General features: G+C 41.1%; 1 protein-coding gene across 4 annotated transcripts in view; it reads left to right on the top strand.

Moving 5' to 3' along the window:
* Positions 1-25165, top strand: part of ABL1 (ABL proto-oncogene 1, non-receptor tyrosine kinase) — a 379654-nt gene that overhangs the window by 342394 nt on the left and 12095 nt on the right. For all 4 annotated transcript variants that reach the window (XM_077478103.1, XM_077478095.1, XM_077478087.1 and 1 more), the window contains 3 exons: positions 10696-10880; positions 14091-14243; positions 23558-23647. In XM_077478103.1, the coding sequence (XP_077334229.1) occupies positions 10696-10880; positions 14091-14243; positions 23558-23647 (428 nt within the window). The remainder of the gene's footprint in view (positions 1-10695; positions 10881-14090; positions 14244-23557; positions 23648-25165) is intronic.

The raw sequence follows: 25165 nt of genomic DNA, 5'->3' as shown, positions 1-25165 counted from the left end.
ATTTTACATTCAACATGTCCGCTGCCCCGCCTGCTTACTATAGTTGTGATGAGGTCGAGTGTAAGGTGAAGCAAGATGGCCGTGCGCATGTGCAGTAATCGGTCGAGTATTTTGTCAGACAAATTCCTCCTTGCACTGAAGAGATGTATGACGCTTTGCCACAGTTTTGGAGCTCCAGGTGATCCCACGTCACAGGAAGTGACGCGGGTTGTACATTCTGCCAGGTTGTTCATTTTGTCAGAACACCGATGTTGTACCTCCACCCTCTGCTTTGGCATTCGCAAAGCACAGCCTGTGATATCACTGAGGCTGTGCTTTGTGAAGGGTTTGACGACATGGAACTGCATGCAGTGAAAGCTGAATTCTAGGAATTGAGCTCCTTTGTAATAAGTGAAGGCACCCTATGAGTTAAGTCCAAGGAGGGGCATGACATGTCCTGGGCTTATCACTCTCATTTACATCTGCCTGCTTTATTGCACTCCTGGAAGATGTCTGTATTTACGGAAACCCAACGCTGATGCTTCTAGTCTAAGCATCTTCAACTTTAGAGTCTGCGCAGCTGCTATGTCTGCCCCTCCTGTTCAATCACAGAAGCCTTTGTATTTTGCGAATGAATTCACATAATACAAAGGCTTCTCTAAATGGGCAGCGGAGGGTAGAGGCAGGCATAGCTGGTCTGTGTGCCTCTATCGTCTCTCACAGTCCCGAGTGTCAGTGTATGCTCTAGCAGGTTAATAATCCTGTACAATATAAATAATAAAGATAAGCCCAGGAGATGTCATGCACCTCCTTAGACTTAACATATAGCGTACCATAACTTTTTACAAAATGGCTGAATTCCTGGAATTCAGCTTTAAATGGTATTTTTTGTTTTCTATAGGTCTGTACAAGGAGAGGGACAACTGAGATTAAGAAAAGGTACAGCAGGATTTGGTCCCAAAAGATACTGTTGGGAGCTATGCAGTCAGAAACCTGCTGAATCTGGCTACGACAAATAACAAAATCTCACCTTAATGCAGGCCTTACATGGGTCGAATTTCAAACAAATGTTTTTTTAAAAATCTGAAATATCACGTGTTTTGTGATCCATTGATGTGCCCGTTGATTCCAAAATTCGACCAAGCAAGCCTTCAATTTCACCTCGTGTTGCTACAGAAAAGATTTTTTGTGGCCGGGAATCTTCTTTTCTTTTCCTTTCCGGGAATTTTCTTTTCTTGCGCTCATGTGCATTTTATTCAGTTATATTTGTCATACGATCCTCCCATCATTGATTAGAAAATTAGCTTTTCAAAAAATTTCCAATATACCCAATCACTCAAATTTGATGGGCACTTGAAAACCGGCCATTGCTGCGGCCCACTAATGGTGTGAAATTCAAACGAAAATTCTTATATAAGCTTTTAAAAAGAAAATTCTTTTGGAATTCGACCCATGTATGGGCCACTTAAAGGCTGAGTGGATTCTGGTGGTTTTCTTCAGTGCATTGCTATTTAGCTGCCAAATTACTGAGCTATAGCCAATTATTAAAACCTACCTTAAGCACAAACATATTTTGTCTTGGATTTAACCAGAAATGTTTAGCATGTGTGCCGCTTGCTTTATTCGTTCCTATGACTAGGTCCATCCTCCTTTAGATGACTGGGGCTGCCATGCAGACAGACCATATGAATGAATGGGGGGCAAGTACTGTGCATGCATGGTGCTGGAAAACAGCCTGGGACATCTTTCTGTAAAAACTTGAGCAGGGCTGAAGGTATTTCGGTAGTTGGGCTAAACTTATGGGGCAAGAGAAGATTTCAGTGATAACTAAACTAAACAATGAAGTTGTCTTCTAAGACAAACACACCTACCCTACATTCTGACTATAGCGCAGTTACGGTTCTGGATAATCAAACTATAGCCCCTGTAATCCAGCCCAATCACATATTACTTACTGTTTAAAGAAACTTTAAAAAACTTGTTTCTAGGGGTTAGGCAGCGCCATCTTAAGTATTGTTTTCTGAGTCCACAGTGGAGTGTATTTCCGCCCTTACATTGAGCACTTCCTGTACTATTAACTAAGCCTCCTTCTCAATCCAACCTTTCTATGGCAACCCTGCTTCCCTGTTCATAGCTGACTTGTTTTATTTCATAGTACTTTTAGTACATAGTACATAGTATGTGTATGAATATACTATTAGTGGCCTGTCTACAAACTTAGTGGTATTATAAGTACTAATTGAACCATATAAAATTAAAGTGCAAATGCGTGCTGGCTCTGCTGTGTCAAATTAATATAAGTGCCGTATGGTAGAAACCTCAAAGCAAAATAAAAAAGCAGAATCAAAAAATCCATATAAGTGCCATACAACAGTAAAATCAAACTACAATCAAAAAATTCATACAAAAATAATAATTGATACCAAGTCCTTGTGCATAAAAGAAACTTTCGAAGCCACATAGGATCATTGACAATGTCCCTTAATAATGTCCTGGCTAGCCGTGACACAAAATAAAGTGACCAGTGCAAAAGGTGCCAATCTTCAATGCAGGAAAAAATCACATGACGACGCTACACATGTCCCATATTAGTGTCCTAGGTGGTAATGATACCAGATGAAGTGACTAGTGCAAATCTTCAATGGAGAGAAAAACATTCGTCCCCGGTGCGCCACTCAGTGCTATGGTAATGTGAATGCTCTCACCAGAACTTGTACCCCTGTGGGGTTGGATGGGCTTTCACAGTGTGAGCCACTGTGCTGCTATCTGGATGCTGCTGCTGGTGCGCTGAGGAGATGTTCACTCTTCCATTTGCATAGACTCCGTTATTATATGCATATAAGGGAAAACACATCCATAGTGTAGTATGGACCTCTTAAATATGAGATATGGGGTCAAAGTGAACTCAGATCTCATATTTATATTGAAATGCAATAAAAAAAGTGTTGTCGTTTAAAAAATTAAAACAAAAATGGCCCTTTAAGAGCTGTGAGTGCCCTGCAATGATATGGAGACGGGGGGTGGGGGGGGGGGGTGGCCATCTTCCCTTCACTCGTCTCCATGTCAGGCCACGAGAAGGATGCGATTGCCTCTGCTGCTGCTGGTGGCTCCGGTAAGCGGTGGAGGGACAATAAGAGTGACCTTGCGGTGAATCCACTGCAGAGATCACTTTTATCTTAAACTGGACCGCTCAGTGAGGGCTAGCTAGCTGCTGCCATATCGACGATTCCCTCCTTCAAAGTACTGATGTATAACGTCGGTGGGCGATCCGGAAGTGGTTAATTTCATACTTGCTTCAGATGCAGTTTTCTATTTTTTGCCATCTGAACACAGCACATTTTACAGATCTTTACATAGAAAACAATCAAACTGTGTTCAGATCTGTTGAAAAAACAAAACGGCACTGATAAAATAGATTTTTTTATTTTTTTCGTGGCCATGGCTTTTGAATGTGCCTTTTTTTTTTTTTTTATTTCGCTGTTCTCAAGAAGTTTAAGGCAAGGTAAGGGTTTCCTGTGTGATTGATTTTCAGTTTAAAAACTGTATATATAGGTAGGTACCCTGTTGCTTTCATTCCACATCTTTTGCCTCGTTAGGGGGCTTGGTTGCAGGTTTTAATTCTCCATTGCCGTGTAAACGTGTGTCTTGAAACTCTCCAGATAGCGACCTTTAACTGGCCGGCAATTAGCTTGCGCTCTCACACATTCCTTGCATTTGGATTACAGCTCCTAGCAATGTAATGAGGGATCCCGGCCCCTGTGAGGACATGCTAATTTGGACAGGAGCCCCAAAAGGCTGCCTATCTTCCTAGCATCTGTGGGTGTGTGTGTGTGTACCGTGCTAATAACTGCAAATTTACTATGCTGCCTGTGCTTCCAATGCCATAGAAACACATATTACTAATGGTTATTTAATATTTTGTCACCATTGTACAGAACAACTTTTCTCCTGAACCTTTTTTATGTGTTGTTTTTATTGAGTATGCCGATGGGAAGGCTTAATTGTGACCTCCTCTTAAGGACCTCATGCTCATTTGGCATCATCTTTCAAGTACAATATATGTAAACATAATCCCTAAATTATTATTATGGTTATACAGGATTTATATAGCACCAACAGTTTGTGCAGCATTTTACAGCGAGAGGACAGACAGTATTGTTACAATACAATTTAATAAAGGAGGAATCGGGGGGGGGGGGGGCCTGCTTGTTAGAGTTTACAATTTAAAAATCATTTTAATCTTCAAATAAATTTAATACAATACATGGAACAGTCTTCCATGACAGTCCTTGTTCAGGCACTTCCAGTTATGCTGACAACATTCCATCCCTGTCTCCCAAATGTGCTCCTGCAATGCCACCTTGTCATATGGGCTTCCTATGGAATCTGCAGTGGCCGTTTCAACATGTTACACTGGCATGGTCCACTGTTTTCACCATCATAAAATCCACCCTGAAATATGCCATGCATCCTCACTGATGTACTTGTAGAAAGCAAGTTGTAACTGAGGTGAAATAAATGTCTCATTAAAATCAATTGCAGTTGATTACAGTATGAAATGGCAAACTATTTTTTGTTCAGTTCAGAGATCTAGAATCCCAATGTTTTATTAGTTAGCGAGTAACCTGCAGACTTATAATCATCTTACAGAGATGGTAAACCACCCAAACATAGCATTTATTAAATGTGGTGGCTGCATTCCGTGTTTTTTTTTTTTGGCTTATTTTCACTTGGTGATCCAACCAGTGGCAAACTTTCCTGTCTAAAACCGGCGTACATGGATCGAAAATTCGGCCAATTGAGCAGGTTGACCAAATTTCCATGGCCACTGTGGTTGAACATAAGTCCATCTACCAATCATTCTCTTCTGTTCAACCTCCCTGTCAGATTTTAGCTGCCCGATTGGTGCTACAGGCTATATCGAATATTTTTATTCTGATGGTGGGGAAGCCTCCCCACTGTCAGAAAGCAAAGACATAGCAGGGAGGATTCCCTCATCCACCTGAAATGTGTGGATGTGGGAATCGGGTCAGTTTATTGTTCAGCCTAGTGGTTGAATAAAAACACCTAAGACCCCTTTTACACTGAGCCTCGGCCGCATTAGCACTAAAACGCTGCTCGTTTTAGCGGCACTTTTTGGCCCCAAAGAAGGGGTTAAAAGCTCTCGTGTTCATTCGTGTTTTTTAAGCGCTTTTCAGGAGCTTTGGAAGCGCTGCCTATTCATTTCGATGGACAGGATGTTTTAGGATCGCTGTATACAGCACTTCCAAACTGCCACAAAGATACTGCTTGCAGGACTTTTCCTAACGAAAGGGTTCTTAATGTATGGGCATCTTTAGAGTGTCTGCATTCTGGATGAAGTAGTAAAATAGACAAGATGGATAGCATTCATAGTGTAATGGACTCGCAGATTTAGATGGACTAAAGTTGGCCATACATGGATGGAAATTCAGCCGGTTCAGCAGGGAACCATATGCGACCACTGTGGTTACACAGAAGCCGATCTCCCAATCAACTTCTGTTTTAGCTCTCTGTCTGAAAATAAACCGCTCAACAAGCACTGCAGCACTGATTTATGTACTCTGACAGTGGGGGAGTCTACCAGCTGTCAGAATAAAAAAGTGCAGGGGGGTGTATTCGGCGATCACTAAATTAGGTCTAAGGAAATAAAATCGTTCTATTACCCAGCAACAAAGTCTGTGTTGATGGGGGGTATCCCCCCTGCAGTGCTATTGTGTTCTGCTGATGGGGGGTGGGTTGATTGGAGCCTTCCCAGCCAGAAGATCACAATGATTACTGCTAGTGACTTTAGTCGCCGGCATTAATCACATGTTGTATGAGAGGAAAGATCCCTGGTGCCGCACATCCAAGAGTCCTATGGTGATGAGAGAGAAAACCTAAGCCCAGGCTCCCGCCAGGCCACGCCCACAATGCGTTTCTCCCTGCCCCATTAGTCAATATTCGATCAGTCTATGGCAGGCTTTGGTCTCTTCTCATCTGTAAAGCAACCTACAGTCAGTGTTGATGGGGGAATCCCTCCCGCTTGGCCACTGTGTTCTGCCAATGGAGAGCCTTCCCTGCTGGCAGAACAGCATAATCAATGCTGGCGGCTATAGCCACCGACAGTGCTTGCATAGAAGAAAAAAAATCAGACGGGCGGGTTGTACTGAAGACAATGGATGGACTTCAGTACAACAAGCCTGCCTTATAGAAGTATCTGGTGCTACCTATGATTAAGTAAAAATTAGATAAAGTATAGAGTAGAGATACAAAGAGAGTATTTTTATAAACCCTAAAATTACCAGCAATCTCATAAAATGCGCTCTATATCTCAAAGGTCTATAACAGATATCCTATTCCCACACTAATGGGAATATTAGCCTCTATCAGGGATAAGGTTCAATAATCCCACAAAACTGCTGGGCGCCAGGAGCTCTATGTGATTTAACCAATGTGATCCCCTATGCGACTTTAACAATAAAATCGCATAGATATTCTTGGGTGTAGCCTGGTCCGGAAATAATACGCACTTGTATCAGAAGGGCCTAGACCTCAGCTCCCAAAGGGTGCTCATGTGCAAAAATAATCAATTTTTAAATTTTTTATCTTATTTATTTTTGAGATATAGAGCGCATTTTATGAGATTGCTGGTCATTTTAGGGTTTATAAAAATACTCTTTGTATCTCTACTCTATACTTTATCTAATTTTTATTTAATCATAGGTAGCGCCAGATACCCCGGTTTTTAGGTTATAATATTGTGAAAACCCTGTTTGGGGGTTTTCTTTGGTGGGGGGCTGCAACCTATCTAGTCCTTACCGTAAGGACATTTTCTATTTGTTTAAAAAAAAAATTTCCACCCACTTTCCCCTCTACCTGTGAATAGCGCGGTTTCCCTCAGAATTTCTAATGCCTTATAGAAGTATCGAGGCTTGGCTGGTCCCTGCTGAGCTTTGTACTCCTGCTTCTTTATAACAATAGTAAGAGACTGACTGGTCATATACCTGGTAAACATGTAAAGTTTTTCTACGTTCAACCCAGCAGGCTGAATGGAAAAAGCAGAGAGATCGATATTTAAACACAAACAATGTTAGTGCAGTGATCTCCCTCACTGTGCCTTTCTGTTCTGACAGTGGGTACCCCCTTCTTACCAGAATACTCTGACCTGTGCTCACAGCCAGTGGCTGCAAGCACTGATCGAATGGTGGTTTTCATTTGACTGGCTTCTGTCAGAAAGACAGCTGTACACACTGAATGTCCTTGATATTAGTCCCATGCACAGTCCTGTACCCAGCCTTAAGCCAGCCATAGATGGTTAGAATCTTGGCTGGTTCAGCAGGGACCAGCTGAGATTCGAACCATCTATGGGCAGGCTGTATGTACCCAAATCGATCAAGTGATTTTTCTTTCCTGCAACCTGTGTTTACATGCAAAAAAAAAATCCCACCACCTATGGCCTGTCTTGGTCTCATTTCGTCCCATCTGTAAGTCGGGAGAATAGGAGAGGTCATAAATGTTCCTGCTCTGTGGTTTAGAGGACAAAATAATTGGTTAATTGTCTCTTAATTAACAATATCTCCAGACTACGACCTGGCAATGTCAAATGCTGTTTTATATAGTGTACGTGCAATTTAATTAAAGCAATGATCTAAACCAAGGAGAAAAAAAAAATGTTTTCACAGGTTGTAAAATAAGAAACCATGACCTCTCATAAGAAGTGGAAAAGTTGCTTATAACAGCTAGATATTGCTGTTCACAGTATCTACAGCATGACTATGTAATTATACGTAACTTTATATTCTCAGATAATCTGCTTACCAGTTGCTTCTATTTAAGATATCTAATTATGTTTGAGACATCTAGATCTGATCAACACGTATGCATTTTTTGTTTGCTGTAATGTGTGGTAAAGCAGATATTGTTGGTAAAGTAACCTCTGTAAATCATTACTGCAATAAAATGTGTTGTCCCCGGATGTCCCATCCACGCTTTAATGCACATTCATGTGTGTTTTTTGACACCGCAGTTGTCTTGAGCAGATCCATTCATTTTTTTATAGACCCTCAATATGAATCCACAGAACCAAAAAACAAGGCTTATTGTTTTTTTTAGTGCACTGCAAAGCAACGCTTGTGTCTTTCATGGCATGTATTGCAATACGCTGAGGGCCAGGTACGTTTGACTAGGCATGTACCCTGTGATGCACACAAGTGTGGAGAGCAGCCTTAGGTTACATTTGCTGAAAAGTAGGAGGATCTTCAACAATATTTAGCTTTTCTAGTTATTTATGTGTGTATTTGGTTCTTCAGAATCTCCACTATTGCCACTAGAGTTTCTTTTTCTGTTACTGAAAACATTTTGGGAGGTGGGGTTATAGTACAACTCCAACTTGGTTTGGGTGAAGGGTAATGACCAATGTTGGGGTTTTATTGCTCACAGTGTGCTTTGGGGGCAGATTCAGGCTCTGTATTTGTCATGGTGGCACTGTTGTAAGGATGGGAAGTTAAAAGCGAGTTGTTAATGTTTCAATTGCAACCAGGCACAAGAGGGGAAATTATCCAGTGAAGAGTCATGTTCCAGTGGCAGCTGTCAATGGTGGAACTTCGCCTCGTTTTCACCATTTTCATTTTCCCTCTCCTGACTGCTTGCTGTGTCTCTGGGACAGGAATTAAGGAGAAATCTCAGGGGCACCAAAATAAAAACCAAACAGATTGTAAGCATTCCAGGGCCAATATAAAACACAAAAAAATCTACTTTCAGGCTGGGTTCACACTAGTGCGAATTGGATGCAATTTCCCCACATCCAATTCGCACAGCAGGAGATTGTGACTGGCTCACTTATATCCGCAGCGGCCCTATGTGTCTTTTGCTCCGTTTCAGGTCCAAAACTAGCCAAAAATTCAGGCTTAAATTGGACTTGAATCGGTAAACAAGGACACACTGGACTCATGCTGTGAGCTGCTCCTTGCTCCTATGTGAACCCAGCCTAAAGTAGAACTATAGGCAAAACTTTTTTTTCATTTTGGATAGAGTTTATTTTTGCCATCTGTGTCCTATTGGGGAGTTTTACCTTCACTTCCTTTGCCATAGCCAGAGCAGAAAGTGAGAGGATATCCCTGAAAATGAAAGGAATGCTTTGCTTTTTTGGCGACTCCCTCAAATTTCAGATATTCTTTTAATTTCACTTTCAATGATCATGTTAAACAGGACGAATAGAGAGGATAAATCTCCTTAACGGGCACAGCCAGCAATAAAAACTGACAGGTGTTCTAATCCCTCTCCACTCTATCCAAAACTAAAAAAAGGTTTTGCATTTAGTTAGTGTTGCACTGATACTGATATTGGTGCACAAACAAAGCATTTGCACGAGTACTTGTACTCGTGCAAACGGTTTGATAACAAAATAGATACCTGCGGTGCAGTGCTATTTTAATGAAGGGGCTCAAATCACACTGCAAAGAATCGCATGTGGTTTGAACAGGAATGCGGTGCTTCTGCGTGAACCCCGGCTGTGAGGAGAGCAGGCAATTGAGGGAGAGGAGGGAGCCGTGGTGCATGCATCAGGCTGGAGTTCAGAGGGAGCAGAGAGTGGCTGTATAGAAAGCACTGTGGAGGATTGAGATCTCTGTGTTGGGAAAGCTGGCATCTGGAAATAAGCTGAGGCACTGTCTTGTAGCATTCTGGAGGTTGTAGAGGGCTTGGCACAAAAGGGGTCTGCCAGGCAATGTACAGTGCAGTGAGAAGAAGACCTCGTGGCCACCACCATGTCAGCGGAAACGGGATGAAATTTAGGAGCAAAAAGTGCGCTGGGTGCCACTGAAGGAAGGCCAGGGAAGAGTGCCGGCTGCTTCTGCTGTCTATTTTTCCATCATGCTGAGCCTGCTGAAGAAGCTGTGAGAGCTGCATTCTGAACAGAGCAGGACTTAGAAACAGCTCAATCTGCCATAGGCAAGTCATGTTAACCCCCCCTAGATTATACATATCGTAAGTTGTGACTGCCTTCACACAGGAGAAGTGGGGGAAACTGCATGCGATTTGGATAGGAATCCTGTTCAAATAACATGCGATTTATTTTTTGCAGTGCGAATTCAGCCCATTCATTTTGTATTTTGCGTGACACGATATTGGTATCGGCAAGTACTTGAGCAAAAGTATCAGCACTCATACTCGCTCTTAGAAAACAGGTATTGGTGCATCCCAACCTTTAGTTAAACTTTAACACTTAAATACTGTCGCTTAGGCAGAAGTTACATTGCTCCCTTTATTTTATTTTTATTTTTATTTTATTTTTTACAAATGTATGCTGAAATGTTGCTTTCAGGTTTTGCAGCTTTATTGCAGAGCAGGAATTATCATTGGATAAGCTACATAGATGTTTCTAATCAACTTGAAGTTGGGTTCTCTATGAACAAATTGTCATAAATTGCCCCGTGTCAGTTGTCGGTCTTTGTAGTGTCCACCCTTCATTAAGAGAGTAAATTTTGCTCTTGGTGACATTTTTTCTTTCTTTTTCATTTTTTTATTATACAACAGGAAAAAACGCTCTAAGGATGGGACTATGTAGGCACTGAACAACGTCGGATAAAAAATGTAATTTATTGGTACAAATGAATAAAAACTTATATGACATAAAGAGCATCAAGTAAATATAGTGTAGGTACAAACAAATAAATCCTCAAAAGACAATGACACCTTCTTTGTTTTTTCATCCCATAGGGATCTTGCAGCCAGAAACTGCCTCGTTGGGGAAAACCACTTGGTGAAGGTAGCTGATTTTGGTCTTAGCCGCCTGATGACAGGCGACACGTATACTGCCCATGCAGGGGCTAAATTTCCTATTAAGTGGACTGCCCCTGAAAGCCTAGCTTATAACAAGTTCTCCATCAAGTCAGATGTGTGGGGTAAGTAAAAGTGCAGAATTTATGTATTTGTATAGTTTGTATTTTTTTTAAACAAGGTCAAACTTTAGAGACATGGTGCTTTGTCATGCATTGTCCAGCACAGGAAATGCATTGACAGTTGAAAACATTTTTTCATGTAGAGCTCAATTTACATGAGTTGAGACATGGAGAGGAAAAATTCCCCTCATGCTAAATTTTTGCCTTTTTTTCAATTGTTTATTTATTTGTTTAGTTCAAGTTGATTAAACGGGGTCCTTGAAGAGCACAACATTTTTCAAGGTCCTAACCCCAAAACTTAATGTATACCTAAAGCCATCATTTTCAATTTATGATTTGCCTAGAGTAAGGAGTTGTTAAAACCTCTGTCAGTTTTTTTTTTTAGCCATTTGTGTCCCATTGGGGACATTTTATATCCTGTCCAGAAGACACAACAAGAAGTTAGAGGGAATATCTTAAAAATTAGTGGAAATTCCCTCTTGTCCCCACTGAAATGTTTCCCCTCCTATTCTTGCTCCAAAGTCCACTCTAAGGACCCATGCACACTAGGAACTGCATGTGAATTGCACAGGAACACTTTGCAGTTCCTGTGTGATTCACATGGAGTTGTGTGCAGTGCAATTTCAGCCCTATTCATTTTGAATGGGCTGAAATCGCACCGCACCAAAAGTAGTGCATGCACAGCAACTGCAGCACATGGTACTGTTGCACAATAGGAGCCGGTGTGGGCAAACTCACTACATTTTCACCCTGCTTTGGGGTTTCAACTTTGAACTGACCCCCGCAGCAGATCGCAATGACAGTGCGATTGAAATGAAGTGCGGGAAGCCACACAGGAATACAGCTCTCCGATAATGCATTCTAGTGTGAATGGGCCCTAAATGTTTGGCTTTACGACCACGTTTTGGCTTTCAATATAATTTATTTGCAGCCACAGGTAATCAGAAACATCGCCAAATTATCACTGCAATGTTTGATCTGCCTGCATTCCCGTTAGTGCCCTAAAGCAGTGGAACAAGGCCAGAGCCCATCACTGTCCTGTTATGAAGTGCCAGTTAAGCACAATACCAGTTGGCATCTTCGCAGCCGTCTCTGTATGTATAATCTTTTAATCCGCAGCAATAAAAGTGACGTTTTCTTTGATGCAGGGCATCTAGAAGCCTTTCATGGCAGATTCTGTTGTCTCTTAAATGAGAGAATCCAGACATCCGCAGCATTTATTTTCGGATGTGTGTTATGATTCGGTAATGCTACATCAGGTCCCTCCCCTTTGTTTGACAACATTCATTGTTCCACTGTCACTTACTATGTAATTACAGTGGTTATAAAAAGTCTAAAAACCCCTGTTAAAATGTCAGGTTTCTGTGATGTAAAAAAATTATACAAAGATAAATCATTTAGGAACCTTTTTCCACCTTTTAATGTGACCTATAAAAAGTGTACAACTCAGCTGAGCAACCAACTGAAATCTTTTAGGTGGAGGGAAGTAAAAAATGAATATGGTTGCATAAGTGTGCACACCCTTACACTAATACTTTGTTGAAGCACCTTTTGATTTTATTACAGCACTCAGTCTTTTTGGTTATGAATCTATATCAGCATGCATGGCACATCTAGACTTGCCAATATTGCCCACTTTTCAAATGGATTCCGGTCTGGGCTCTGGTTGGGCCATTCCAAAACGTTAATCATCTTCTACTGAAGCCATTCCTTTGTTGATTTGGATGTATGCTTTGGGTCATTGTCATGCTGAAATATGAAGTTCCTCTTAATGTTCATCTTTCTAGCAGAAGCCTGAAGGTTTTGTGCCAATATTGACTGTTATTTGGAACTGTTCATAATTACCTCTACCTTGACTAAGGCCCCTGTTCCAGCTGAAGAAAAACAGCTCCAAAGCATGATGCTGCCACCTCCATGCTTCACTGTGGGTATGATGTTATTTTGGTGATGTGCAGCGTTGTTTTTGCGCCAAACAGATCTTTTGGAATTATGTCCAAAAGTTCAACCTTGGTTTCATCAGACCATAACACATTTTCCCACATGCTTTTGGGAGACTTCAGATGTGTTTTTGCAAAATTTATCTGGACTGGGATGTTTTTCTTCATAAGAAAAGGCTTCCGTCTTGCCACTCTACCCCATAGCCCAGACATATGAAGAATACAGGATATTGTTGTCACATGTACCACACAGCTAGTACTTGCCAGATATTCCTGCAGCTCCTTTAATGTTGCTGTAGGCTTCTTAGCAGCCTCCTTGACCAGTTTTCTTTTTGTCTTTTCATCAATTTTGGAGGGACGTCCAGTTCTTGGTAATGTCACTGTTGTGCCATATTTTCTCCACTTGATGATGACTGTCTTCACTGTGTTCCATGGTATATCTAATGCCTTGGAAATTATTTTGTACCCTTCTCCTGACTGATGCCTTTTAACAATGGGATCCCTCTGATGCTTTCGAAGCTCTCTGTGGAACATAGCTTTTGCTGTAGGATGCGACTAAGAAAGTGTTAGGAAAGACCTACTAGAATAGCTGAAATTTTATTTTGGGTTAATCAGAGGCACTTTAAATGATGGCAGGTGTGTACTATTTAACATGAATTTGAATGTGATTGCTTAGACCCCTTTCACACTGGGGCCATTTTGCAGGCGCTATAGCGTTAAAAATAGCACCTGCAAACTGCCCTAAAACAGCTGCTCCATACACTCCAGTGTAAAATGCCGAGGGCTTTCACACTGGAGCGGTGCGCTGGCAGGGCGTCAGAAAAAGTCCTGCCAGCAGCTTCTTTGGACCGGTGAACTCACCGCTCCTCCACCGCTGCTTCCAATTGAAATTAATGGGGCAGTGCTGTGATACCTCTGGCAAAACGCTGCTTCGGTGTAAAAGGGGTCTTAATTCTGAACACAGCTACATCCCCAGTTATAAGAGGGTGTGTACACTTATACAACCCCCCCAAAAAAGATTAAAAGATTTCAGTTTTTTTTTCAATTGAGTTGTACAGTTTCTAGGTCACACTAAAGGTGGAAAAAGTAATGAATGGATTTATCTTTGTCTAATTAATTTTTTTACGTTACAGAAACCTGACATTTTAACAGGGGTGTAGACTTTTTCTATGCACTGTAAATGCATTTCTGCACTTACTGAATTGTTCTTTTACCGAGGTGCTTTATTTAGTTTAATTTTATGTACTGTATGTGCATTCTCTTTCCTGCTTCACAGCCTTTGGTGTATTATTGTGGGAAATTGCGACATATGGCATGTCCCCTTACCCTGGCATTGATCTGTCACAAGTGTATGAACTGCTGGAGAAGGATTATCGCATGGAGCGTCCAGAGGGCTGCCCTGAGAAAGTTTATGAACTCATGAGAGCATGTATGTATTGCTGCAAATTAGCAGTTTACTATTGTGGGTTGGTTATGCACTGAACTAGCTTTAACCTAGTTGAGGCTAAAGCTACAGGGTCAATTATAATATCTTGCTACTGAGCCGTAATGGGCTACAACAGGGGTCCCCAAACTTCCTAAAGAAAAGGCCTGTTTACTGTCCTTCAGACTTTGGGCATTGTTTACTCCCACTGGGCACAGTTCAGCTCTCCCAATCTTTGACATTAAGAGGAGAAATATTGATGTCAGCGGAAGGAATAGTGCCCCATTGTTTGTGTCAGCGACAGGAATAAAGCCTCAAGTGAGGGTTGACTCTGGATCCAATTAAGATATCTACATCAAGCGAAAAAGTGGTGTGACTACTGTGCCAACCTAAAAAATGAGCAGCCAACACAACGATAAGACTTATTGTAAAATGATATGTGAGTTAAATGTGTAGCGCTGGTGGTATGTATTGTATATCAGAATACGTCCCAGATATAAATCTGAAAGGTATATGCACCATGATTGCAATTACATAATACTTGGGCAAAGTGTTTATAGAAAAATATATAAAACCTAGGTGATGCATTTTAAAAATCGCACAAAACACTATGCATCTTCTATGCGATTCCAAAATCACAGGGAGTCACATAAATGGATGAAAATATTCAAATGTTTTTGCAAATATTCAACTTGAAAATGAGTATAACTGTGAAAGTGAAACTATTGTGTGGACATAATCAAGGTGAATATGTATCCCCTAAATATATGCTAGGATTAGAAATGGTAATCAAAAAAATATGTCACTGAAGATAGATATCCAAAAACCAAAAAAATCCTGGTGCGACTAGGCTAAGTCGCACCAAATAGCAAAGGATAAAAATAAAAATCACAGCACCGGAATATAAGATGATGAGTGAATTACATACTGTGGCCTTAAAACACCATAAAAGCTATCCCAAATATGTGATATAAGGTGCAAATACTATAAGTGGTAATATTGCAGATATATAAAAAAAAGTGAAGCAATAACGTATATAAATATCGTATTAATAAAAGCAATTAATGGAGTCCATGATTTAAAGGTGCTTTAGTCTTCTGAAAGGTATAGGACCAACCAATCTTTCCTCTTATCCTCTATATACAATATACAATCCAGTATTTTCAAAGTGGATGCACAATAGGGTAAAAATTTTAATTGAACAAATATCTAAACATGTGCAGTAAAAATATGGCTAGGCAAGCGTAATAATCCTACGCGTTTTGAAGTAGAAGTCTCTTAAGACTAAACTTATCCAGACTTGCCGTATTTCGGTCCATGCCTGATTGATCCACCGCTGCCAGCGAGCGGGTCCACCATTTAGGGTAAGAGTACCCCTCCCCCTCACTCCCAGAAGCTGGAGGCACAATTCTGGGTGTTATTACAATTGATGAATGTGAGTACACCATATAGAGAATAAGAGGAAATATTGGTTTGCCTTATACTTTTTTGTCTGCAGAATACAGCACCTTTAAATCATGGACTCCATTAATTGCGTTTATTAATATGATATCTATATACGTTATTGCTTCACTTTTTTTATACATCTGCAATATTATCACTTATTGTATATGCACCTTATATCAGATATTTGGGATAGCTTTTTATGGCGTTTTTACCCCACAGTATGTGATTCACTCAACTTTTATATATTCCGGTGCTGTGATTTTTATTTTTATTTTTTTCCTTTGCTATTTGGTGTGACTTAGCCTAGTCGCATCAGGATTTTTTTGGATATCTATCTTCAGTGACATACCGTATATACTCGAGTATAGGCCGACCCGAATATAAGCCGAGGCCCCCAATTTACCCCCAAAAAAACTGGCAAACTTATTGACTCGTGTATAAGCCGAGGGTGAGACATGCCTGTCCATCCCTGTGTGTGTGTCCGTCCATCCCTGTGTGTCCGTCCATCCCTGTGTGTCCGTCCATCCCTGTGTGTCCGTCCATCCATCCCTGTGTGTGTGTGTGTCCATCCATCCATCCATCCCTGTGTGTGTGTGTCTCCATCCATCCATCCCTGTGTGTGTGTGTCTCCATCCATCCATCCATCCATCCCTGTGTGTGTGTGTCTCCATCCATCCATCCATCCCTGTGTGTGTCTCCATCCATGTGTGTGTGTGTGTGTGTGTGTGTGTGTGTGTGTGTGTGTGTGTGTCCAGCCTACCTTTGTCCCGAGCCTCCGTCCCGTGCCTTGCCTCCTTGCCTCCGTCCCGTGCCGTGCCTTGCCTCCTTGCATCCGTCCCGTGTCGTGCCTTGCCTTGCCCCCGTCCCGTCCCGTCCCGTGCCGTGCCTTGCCTTGCCTCCGTCCCGTGCCCTCTTCGTCGGCGGCCATTGTAAAATTCAAAAGCTGCGCCGCCGCCTTCGCCTGTGATAGGCGGAACACTGAATTTCCCAGCAGCCTGTGTTCCGCCTATCACAGACGTCGTATCATCCTCGTCCGTAGTACGAGGATGATACGATGTCCGTGATAGGCGGAACACAGGCTGCTGGGAAATTCAGTGTTCCGCCTATCACAGGCGAAGGCGGAGCTTTTGAATAGAATGGCCGCTGTCTGTCTGCTCGACACGCTGATCGAGCGGGCAGACAGCGATGACTCGAGTATAAGCCGAGGGGGGCACTTTCAGCCTCAAAAAAGAGGCTGAAAATCTCGGCTTATACTCGAGTATATACGGTATTTGATTACCATTTCTAATCCTAGCATACCGTATATACTCGAGTATAAGCCGAGATTTTCAGCCTCTTTTTTGAGGCTGAAAGTGCCCCCCTCGGCTTATACTCGAGTCATCGCTGTCTGCCTGCTCGATCAGCGTGTCGAGCAGACAGACAGCGGACATTCTAAAATTCAAAAGCCGCGCCTCCGCCTTCGCCTGTGATAGGCGGAACACTGAATTTCCCAGCAGTCAGTGTTCCGCCTATCACGGACATCCGCTCATCCTCGTACTACGGACGAGGATGAGACGATGTCCGTGATAGGCGGAACACAGGCTGCTGGGAAATTCAGTGTTCCGCCTATCACAGGCGAAGGCGGAGGCGCGGCTTTTGAATTTTAGAATGGCCGCCGAGGCGCCGACGAAGAGCGGCGATCCTGGCAAGGCACGGGACGGAGGCAAGGCAAGGCAAGGCACGGGACGGGACGGAGGCAAGGCACGACACGGGACGGAGGCAAGGCACGACACGGGACGGAGGCAAGGCACGGCACGGGACGGAGGCAAGGAGGCAAGGCACGGCACGGGACGGAGGCAAGGAGGCAAGGCACGGGACGGAGGCTCGGGACGGAGGCTCGGGACACAGGTAGGCTGGACACACACACACACACACACATACACACACACAGGGATGGATGGATGGAGACACACACACACAGGGATGGATGGATACACACACACACAGGGATGGATGGATGGAGACACACACACACAGGGATGGATGGATGGATGGAGACACACACACACAGGGATGGATGGATGGATGGAGACACACACACACAGGGATGGATGGATGGATGGACACACACACACACAGGGATGGATGGATGGATGGACACACACACACACAGGGATGGATGGACGGACACACAGGGATGGACGGACACACAGGGATGGACGGACACACAGGGATGGACGGACACACACACAGGGATGGACAGGCATGTCTCACCCTCGGCTTATACACGAGTCAATAAGTTTGCCAGTTTTTTTGGGGGTAAATTGGGGGCCTCGGCTTATATTCGGGTCGGCCTATACTCGAGTATATACGGTATATTTAGGAGATACCTTGATTATTTCCACACATGCATTTGTTTCACTTTCAGAGTTAAACTTATTGTTTTCAAGTTAAATATTTGCGAACATTAGAATATTTTCCACATTTTTTATATTTACCCATTTATGTGACACCCTGTGATTTTGTAATTGCATAGAAGATGCATACTGTTATGTGTTATTTTTTTTAAATTGTATCTCCTAGGTTTTATATATTTTTCTATATAGACTTTGCCTAAGTGATATGTAATTGCATTCATGGTGCATACATCTTTAAGATTTATATCTGGGACGTATTCCGGTATTCAATACATACTACCAACGCTACACATTTAACTCCCATAAGATATCTTCATCAGCTATATTATACCCATGTATGCTTATTTGATATGCATAAGTGACACTCTCCCTTATGTCATAAATGCCAGCTGGGTGAAGGTACTTTCCTTCCCAAGGTGTGAGAGTGCTCCAACGTAAAACCTTTATGCTCTCAGGTGACAGTTCATTGCTGTTGAATTTGGTCTTCCCAACATGTGTAAACCCTTGTGGATAAGAAGATGGATGCGGCTACGAAATAGTTCCTTAGACTTCTCTTTGTCCGCAAGCTTATTGTGAGGAAGGTGGTACATGTATTAAAACTTGATTTTTGGACATGTGGATGAAATGAGTCAATATGGATATTGCGCTCTATCACATGACATAAAAGGCTTGGGGATGTCCCAAAATTTAGGAAGGTTTGGTTGCATTGAGTTGACTATTCTGACATGTTAGAGGGGGAAGTGGATAGTTGAATGGCTATGGGACAGGACAAGGAGGGTGAATAATCCCGAGGGTGAATGGTTGTAGGAACAGTTTTGCAAAACGTTCAGGACTTGTTATAGTTGATCTATTTTTCTGTGAAAAACTCTGTTCTTTGTTTTTGTTTTTCCTTTGTTCAAATATTCTACTGTTTGAGTATGTTGAGGCTACTATTAACCCATTCAAGGGAAAGAAAAAAGAAGGAAAAGCATTTACCAAGCTCTGAGGTGCGTTCGTGGTCCAAATTGATTATTGCAGATGGAAATTTGGTTGCTCGTGGCACATATATTATGTGAATTTTTGCTTTCTCTAAGAAATATATTTTGTATTCTTATGGATAACTTTATGTACTGGCTTTGATCATGTATGTAACCTTTGTTGTCTGGTACATAAAAACGTGTTTAAAAAAAAAAAAAGCCTCAAGGGCTGGATAAATGCAAGCAAAGGACCACCGTTTGGAGACCACTGGGCTAGAACAATACAGAAGCATAATTGCTCAACAGTGTTCACTAGTAATTACTCTTGCTAAACAAATGGCTGCCTGTGCCATTTAAAAAAAATGAAACAAGTAGCATATATGTAATAGCATCTTGTAGCAATTAAAACAGAATTAAACCCAAAAGCAAACATTTTTTATATTGCAGCTCACCAATTCTTCAATGTGGTGGCTGCATTTGTTTTCCTTTTTGGGCTTTGTTCCCTTATTTTAAATCGGTTTAAAAAAAAAAAAATAGCTATTTTGCAGATGTAGCAGTTACAGGGTTGAGACACACCATTTACCACTGACGGGTGCTTACCATGATCAGTTTTTATTTATGTAAAACCTTTACATAAATGGACAGTAAGCTTTTGTAAAGCATTTGGCACACTTCAAACAGCTTTGTCGAAACCATTAAAGAAAACTCCACTTCCAGCAAGGGAATTTTTAAAGCTCTCACTTTAAACACACGACTAGTAAGCTTCAGCAGGCTTTCCACAAGCTTCAAGTAGCACTGATGCCTGCTTAGCAGGTGGCAGTCAACATTCCTATTACGATCTGTTTTTATCCTCCCCAAACCCAAACTAAAGTGTGCTTGAAAGGTTTTAACTAAGCTGCTCGAGGCTTGCGGAAAACTTTGCAAAAGCTTAAACCCCATGCACACTATCAGATTTTCTGCTGATTTTTTTTCCTTCGGATCTACCAAAACCATTTAATATGAGGTCAAACCTTAGGAGTTTCAATTTGTTTGCAATCAGACAGGCCCTTGCACTACATGGTTTTGGTAAATCTGATAGTGTTTGAGGCTTTACTGTACACTCAACTCTTATACACGCTGATGCCCATATGAACAAGTCCAAAGGCTCTTGTGTTGCTCTAGCCAATTCAGATAGCAGCAAGCAAGTGGTTTCTTAGTAAAAAATTGAAATTGCTTCTGTAGCTTAGCCATAACTGCTATAGTAGATAATGGGAATTGCCGCACATACAATGTGTGTGTGTGTGTGTGTGTACATATATACACTGGAGATCAAAATTGGAGAACAATTTATGAACACTTGATTTATAAATTAACATTTGATGGGATTTTTTGTTGTGGCTATACCATGCTAATAGAAGTGTTTTTCAAAACCAAGGCGCTTCAACAAAAATAACTTTATTTTGTAGAAAACACAATGATCAAAATTAGAGAACAGCAGAGACTGTAGCACGGAGAAAGATTACAACTAAAATTTCTGACTGTTTGAACAATTAGTAGGAAGTTGGGGGGGGGGGGGGGGCTTGCTTTGAATGACTTCAGCACATCTGCAGACTAAAGGACATCACTAGTCTCACACGGCTCTGGTATGGTTTTGTTCCACTCTTTTTCCAGTCTCTTCTGCAGTTTGGTGACTGTTGTGGGTTTCTTGGCCATAATTTTGTCACCAAGGATTTTCTAGAGGTTTTCTGTTATGTTTAGATCAGGACTCTGGGCTGGCCATTTCATTAAATCAGTGTTTTCAGCTTCAAAAAAAAAACTCTTTACCTGTTTTGCTGTGTGACAAGGGGCATTGTCGTGCATGAAAATTGCTGGCTGATTGGACGATGAACGCAGGGAAGGAACCGCATGTTGTCGAAGAAGGTTATGATGAACATTTGCTTTCACTTTGCCATGTAGCTGTATAAGAGGCCCAACTCCTGCAGAAAACATCCCCCAAACCATGACACTTTCCTCTCCACTTTTTACTGACTTCTTTACACACTTTGGGTTCAGTCTTTCCCCAGTTTGACAAAAGGAACAGGTTTCCGATCGGACCCAAATAATTTACACTTGCTTTCGTCACTAAACTGAATTTTGGACCAGTTCTAATCTGTCCACACAACATACTCCTCAGCAAAGGTTAGTCTAGCCTTTTGATTCTGCTAATGAGAGGTTTGGTCACTGCAGAGTGGGCTTTAAGTCCAAATTCTCTTAAAGGGCGAGACACTGTATGATGAGACATATCCTTACTCTGTTCAGCGCTGAACTGGCAAGCAGTCGCAGCTGCAGTGTTGAACCGATTGCCCATTGAGATTCTCAGTATAGTCCGGTCCTCTCTTGCATTTGTCTTTCGTGGACGGCCAGCCTTCTTGGGGGACTTAAATGAGTTTGTGATGTTGTAAAGATGCAGTATTCTAGAAATCACAGATTTGGAACAATAAACTTCTCTTGCTATGGCTGAAAGGGTCATCCCTTTGGCCTTCATCTGGACAACCTGCTTCCCGGAAGGTTTCAGTCACTTTAGAACGGCTCACCATCTTGCAAAGTCAATTAAAACTGGAAAATTAGGATGCCTGAAAAATAGATTTTGTCCTATAATTAAAGAAATTAGCACAAGCTACCAGATTAACACCAATAACTGGGAGGTATGTGAAAGTGTTCTCTAATCTTGATCAATGTTCTTTTTCAAATCTCATTGAAGTTTTTTATTCTGTGCTTGAAAATATATTTAACTCATGAAATATGCTTAACAAAGATGCTCTTTTACTCCTGTTTAGATCATTTTAAATAGGCAGTGACCTTGAAATTTAGGAAATTGCAGATTGTTCTCTAAATTTCATCTCCAGTGTAATTAAATTTTTGGGGGTTATTTAAGGCCAACTATTGGAAAGAGGTAAATGCAACACTGACTTTACACTCTCTAGCTATGTGAATGTGTCTGGTACATCCAGCGCTTGAAAAGGTTAAAACAATAAAACAAGCTTGTTTCAGTTTTGTTTAGCTGTCTCCCGGCTTTTTATGTAAAAGTAATGCTGTCGGGGAAGGTGAACTGTAGAAGATCAGGGAACATTCATTTGGACATGGATTTTTTTTTTCAAAATAGAAAATAAAACACAATCTTTTTTTTTTACAACAGTTTACATAGAAAATAACATAATTTGTGCAAGATGATGATGTGAAAGAGAGCCTAAATTGTTCCCTGAAACTATATATCCTAAAGTGTTACTGTAAACCCAGGACCCTGCATTAACTATATCTGATCTTCCACTGTACACAGAACATGGAATTGCAATTCATTATTTTAGTAAATATAAACTGCTAAATACCTTTTCTCATCAGCAGTATATAGCAGTCTTGTGATTTCTATCAGGTCCCAGTGATGCTTGTAGGAGAAGTTTTCATACTGCACTGAGCTGTCCTATGGGGCTGCAGGGCACCTCAGCCTCTGCATGGACAGTGCTAATTGGCCCTGTGCAAATCACATGCACTCTCCCAAGAAAGGGAAAAAAAAAAAACTGAGCATGTGCAGCCTGACTCTAAAGGCTCTGTCTTATCTGGGCCTTGTCCAGGGGAACAGTGAATGTAGGGGAGGATCTGTGCATACAAGCTCAAACAGCCTTTTTACTCAATGCAGAGGGTTAACCCCTTAGGTTCCACAAGGAGTATAACAAGCATGCTTTACTGCATATACAGACTGATTTTACTGTTGTGGATTTATTAACACTTTGTCATGTTATATAGCCAAGTAAACCAGCCCTTAGTAAATAGTGCTAATTTATCCATGGAAATGAAGCAGATGATAAATTTTATCTGTGTTTCTTACCTTTTTTAAAGAGCTGTTATCAAAAGCCCATTCAGTTAAATTTTCCATTTGCTTTCATTATGACACATGCCATTTTCAGCATTAAACATGTGAAATACAAAATTCCAGGATCCTTTTAGAGGCGTGTGCTATAAATAATTTTTGTACTGCAGACGCTTGAGATTGTTTCAGCTAGCTTCTGTGGGGTTATTTTTTTTACTGTAGCTTTGATGACACTTTATTTTGTTTTTTTGTGCACGTGCTTTGTGATACTGTAAGGAAGCATGTGCAGTGTATAAAAAAAATCACTATTTTATGCTACTATTGGAGAAAATATTACCAAATGAATTAGATATTTTGTTTGCATTGAAAAATAATGCAACACATTTTATATTTGTGTGGACAGCACAACAGTGCATGTTTTTCCCCCCAGACGAGGGCACAGAATCATTGAGTAGTATCCATTGCAGCTGAACAAAACTGATTCTCACCTACAAGTTAGAAAAGAATTGTAAAACTTGCAATGTTTAGAGAACCAGAGCTCAGCAACTATACAGTGTAGCATCGACGTAGGAGCTAGGGATTTTGTAGACGATCATAAGATATTTTGTGATGACTAGAGAAGATCTGGAATGATGTGGAGAAGAGAATAACACTATCCAGGATAGAAATACCATGTATTTTTGTTTTTTGTTGTCTCAGGTTGGCAGTGGAACCCTCTGGACAGACCATCATTTGCTGAGATTCATCAAGCCTTCGAAACCATGTTCCAGGAGTCCAGTATATCGGATGGTAAGAGAATAATGATGTTTTCATGCCTTTATCAGTTGATTTGGACATTAAGAACACATTTTGATGCCTTCTTTTTTTTTTTTTTTTTTTTTGCAGCTTCCCTTGTATTTACTTATGATACCTTGTGATTCAATTTACTTCTATTATATATGTATACTGTATATATTAATGTACTTTTAATTTTCATCTCATTTGTAAAGCTGAACTCAGGGCAAACCACTAAATACACACATGCATTACTGTACATAATAGATGCATGCAATAGCAAGCTGTTTTCCCTGCCTTAAGATTTCTAATTTTGCTCAGTTCTGTCTTATCACACAGCAAGGAGAGTGACCCCAGTGTTTCTGTTACAACTAAAGAAAAACTCCAGTAATAATCAATTTAAAAAAAAATAAAAAATTAGGCCAGCTTGGTTATTTGTAATTATCAATGTGTCACATCCAGAAGGCTGCAGGGGGGTCTCAAAGTCTTGTCTATGCCACATACAGTATGTTCTACAATATTTTCCTGGGGCGCAGGAGCAACTTCTCCTCTGAAAACTTGTAAAAAAGGAGGGGGTGGGGAAGTAAGACCCCCTACTAGATAATTGATTCCAAATCACCAGTGCTACAAATCTAGAAGCGCATAATGAATAAAGGGGAATATAACAAAAACCATAAAAAAGCATAAAAACAAATTCCTTTGCATAAGTGAAACTAAATGTAAGTGAACATGAAACCAGTGGTCATAAAAAACATAAGTGAATGTCCAAAGAATTCAGTTTCAGTCAATAGTGCACATAACAATAAATGATCAAAAAATAAGTGATAAGTTATCAAAAAATGTCAAGCAATCAAAAAGTGATAGTCGAAGTGCAAATTAACATCGGCTCTTTGTGTGTTATGTTCACACTCCCCCTTGCACCATCCAACCAAAAACTCAGGACCGAGTAGACAGGGTAAACAGAAATGAACTGTAACTCTCCCACTTGGCTGTCATATACTGTCCTCTACTTCACTCAATGCAGGCCATATACGGTAAAATAAATCTCCATAGTGTAGTAATTTATATAAAATAAATTTATTCAGCAGTAGTAATGGACATAAAAAAACTGACCACATCGATACCATAGAAAACTTCCAGTCTTGCCCGCGACCGGAAGTGGCGTCTCCCCGCCCCTCCCGACGTGCTGTGTCACAAATCACATGACTTTCTCAAGCGCTGGCTTAAGAAAATGCTCCTGACTTGTAATCATGTAATTTCTTCCTATGGGGGTACCTGAAGAGCCATGTGTTTACTCACAAACCCCGTAATTTGAATTAATTGAAGGATGCCATCCGACAAGAAGTGCTCATGATTGATCAATAGCTGTTGGCCCAAGTGATAGACAATTTCAAGTGAAAGATTGAAAGCTGCATTCAAGATGATGTCCGTCAATTAAATTACATTATTTTTCATAACGGATTAAGCTACTCAAATGGCATGTCTTGACCTCCTGTTTTTGTAAAAAAGAATCCATTTCAAGTTGAAAATCTA

The sequence above is a fragment of the Lithobates pipiens genome, unplaced genomic scaffold (assembly GCF_037356315.1).
Source record: "Lithobates pipiens isolate NorthernLeopardFrog02 unplaced genomic scaffold, aLitPip1_a1.2 Scaffold_1, whole genome shotgun sequence".
NCBI classification, from domain to species: domain Eukaryota; kingdom Metazoa; phylum Chordata; class Amphibia; order Anura; family Ranidae; genus Lithobates; species Lithobates pipiens.
This window is presented reverse-complemented; position numbering and strand designations above follow the sequence as displayed.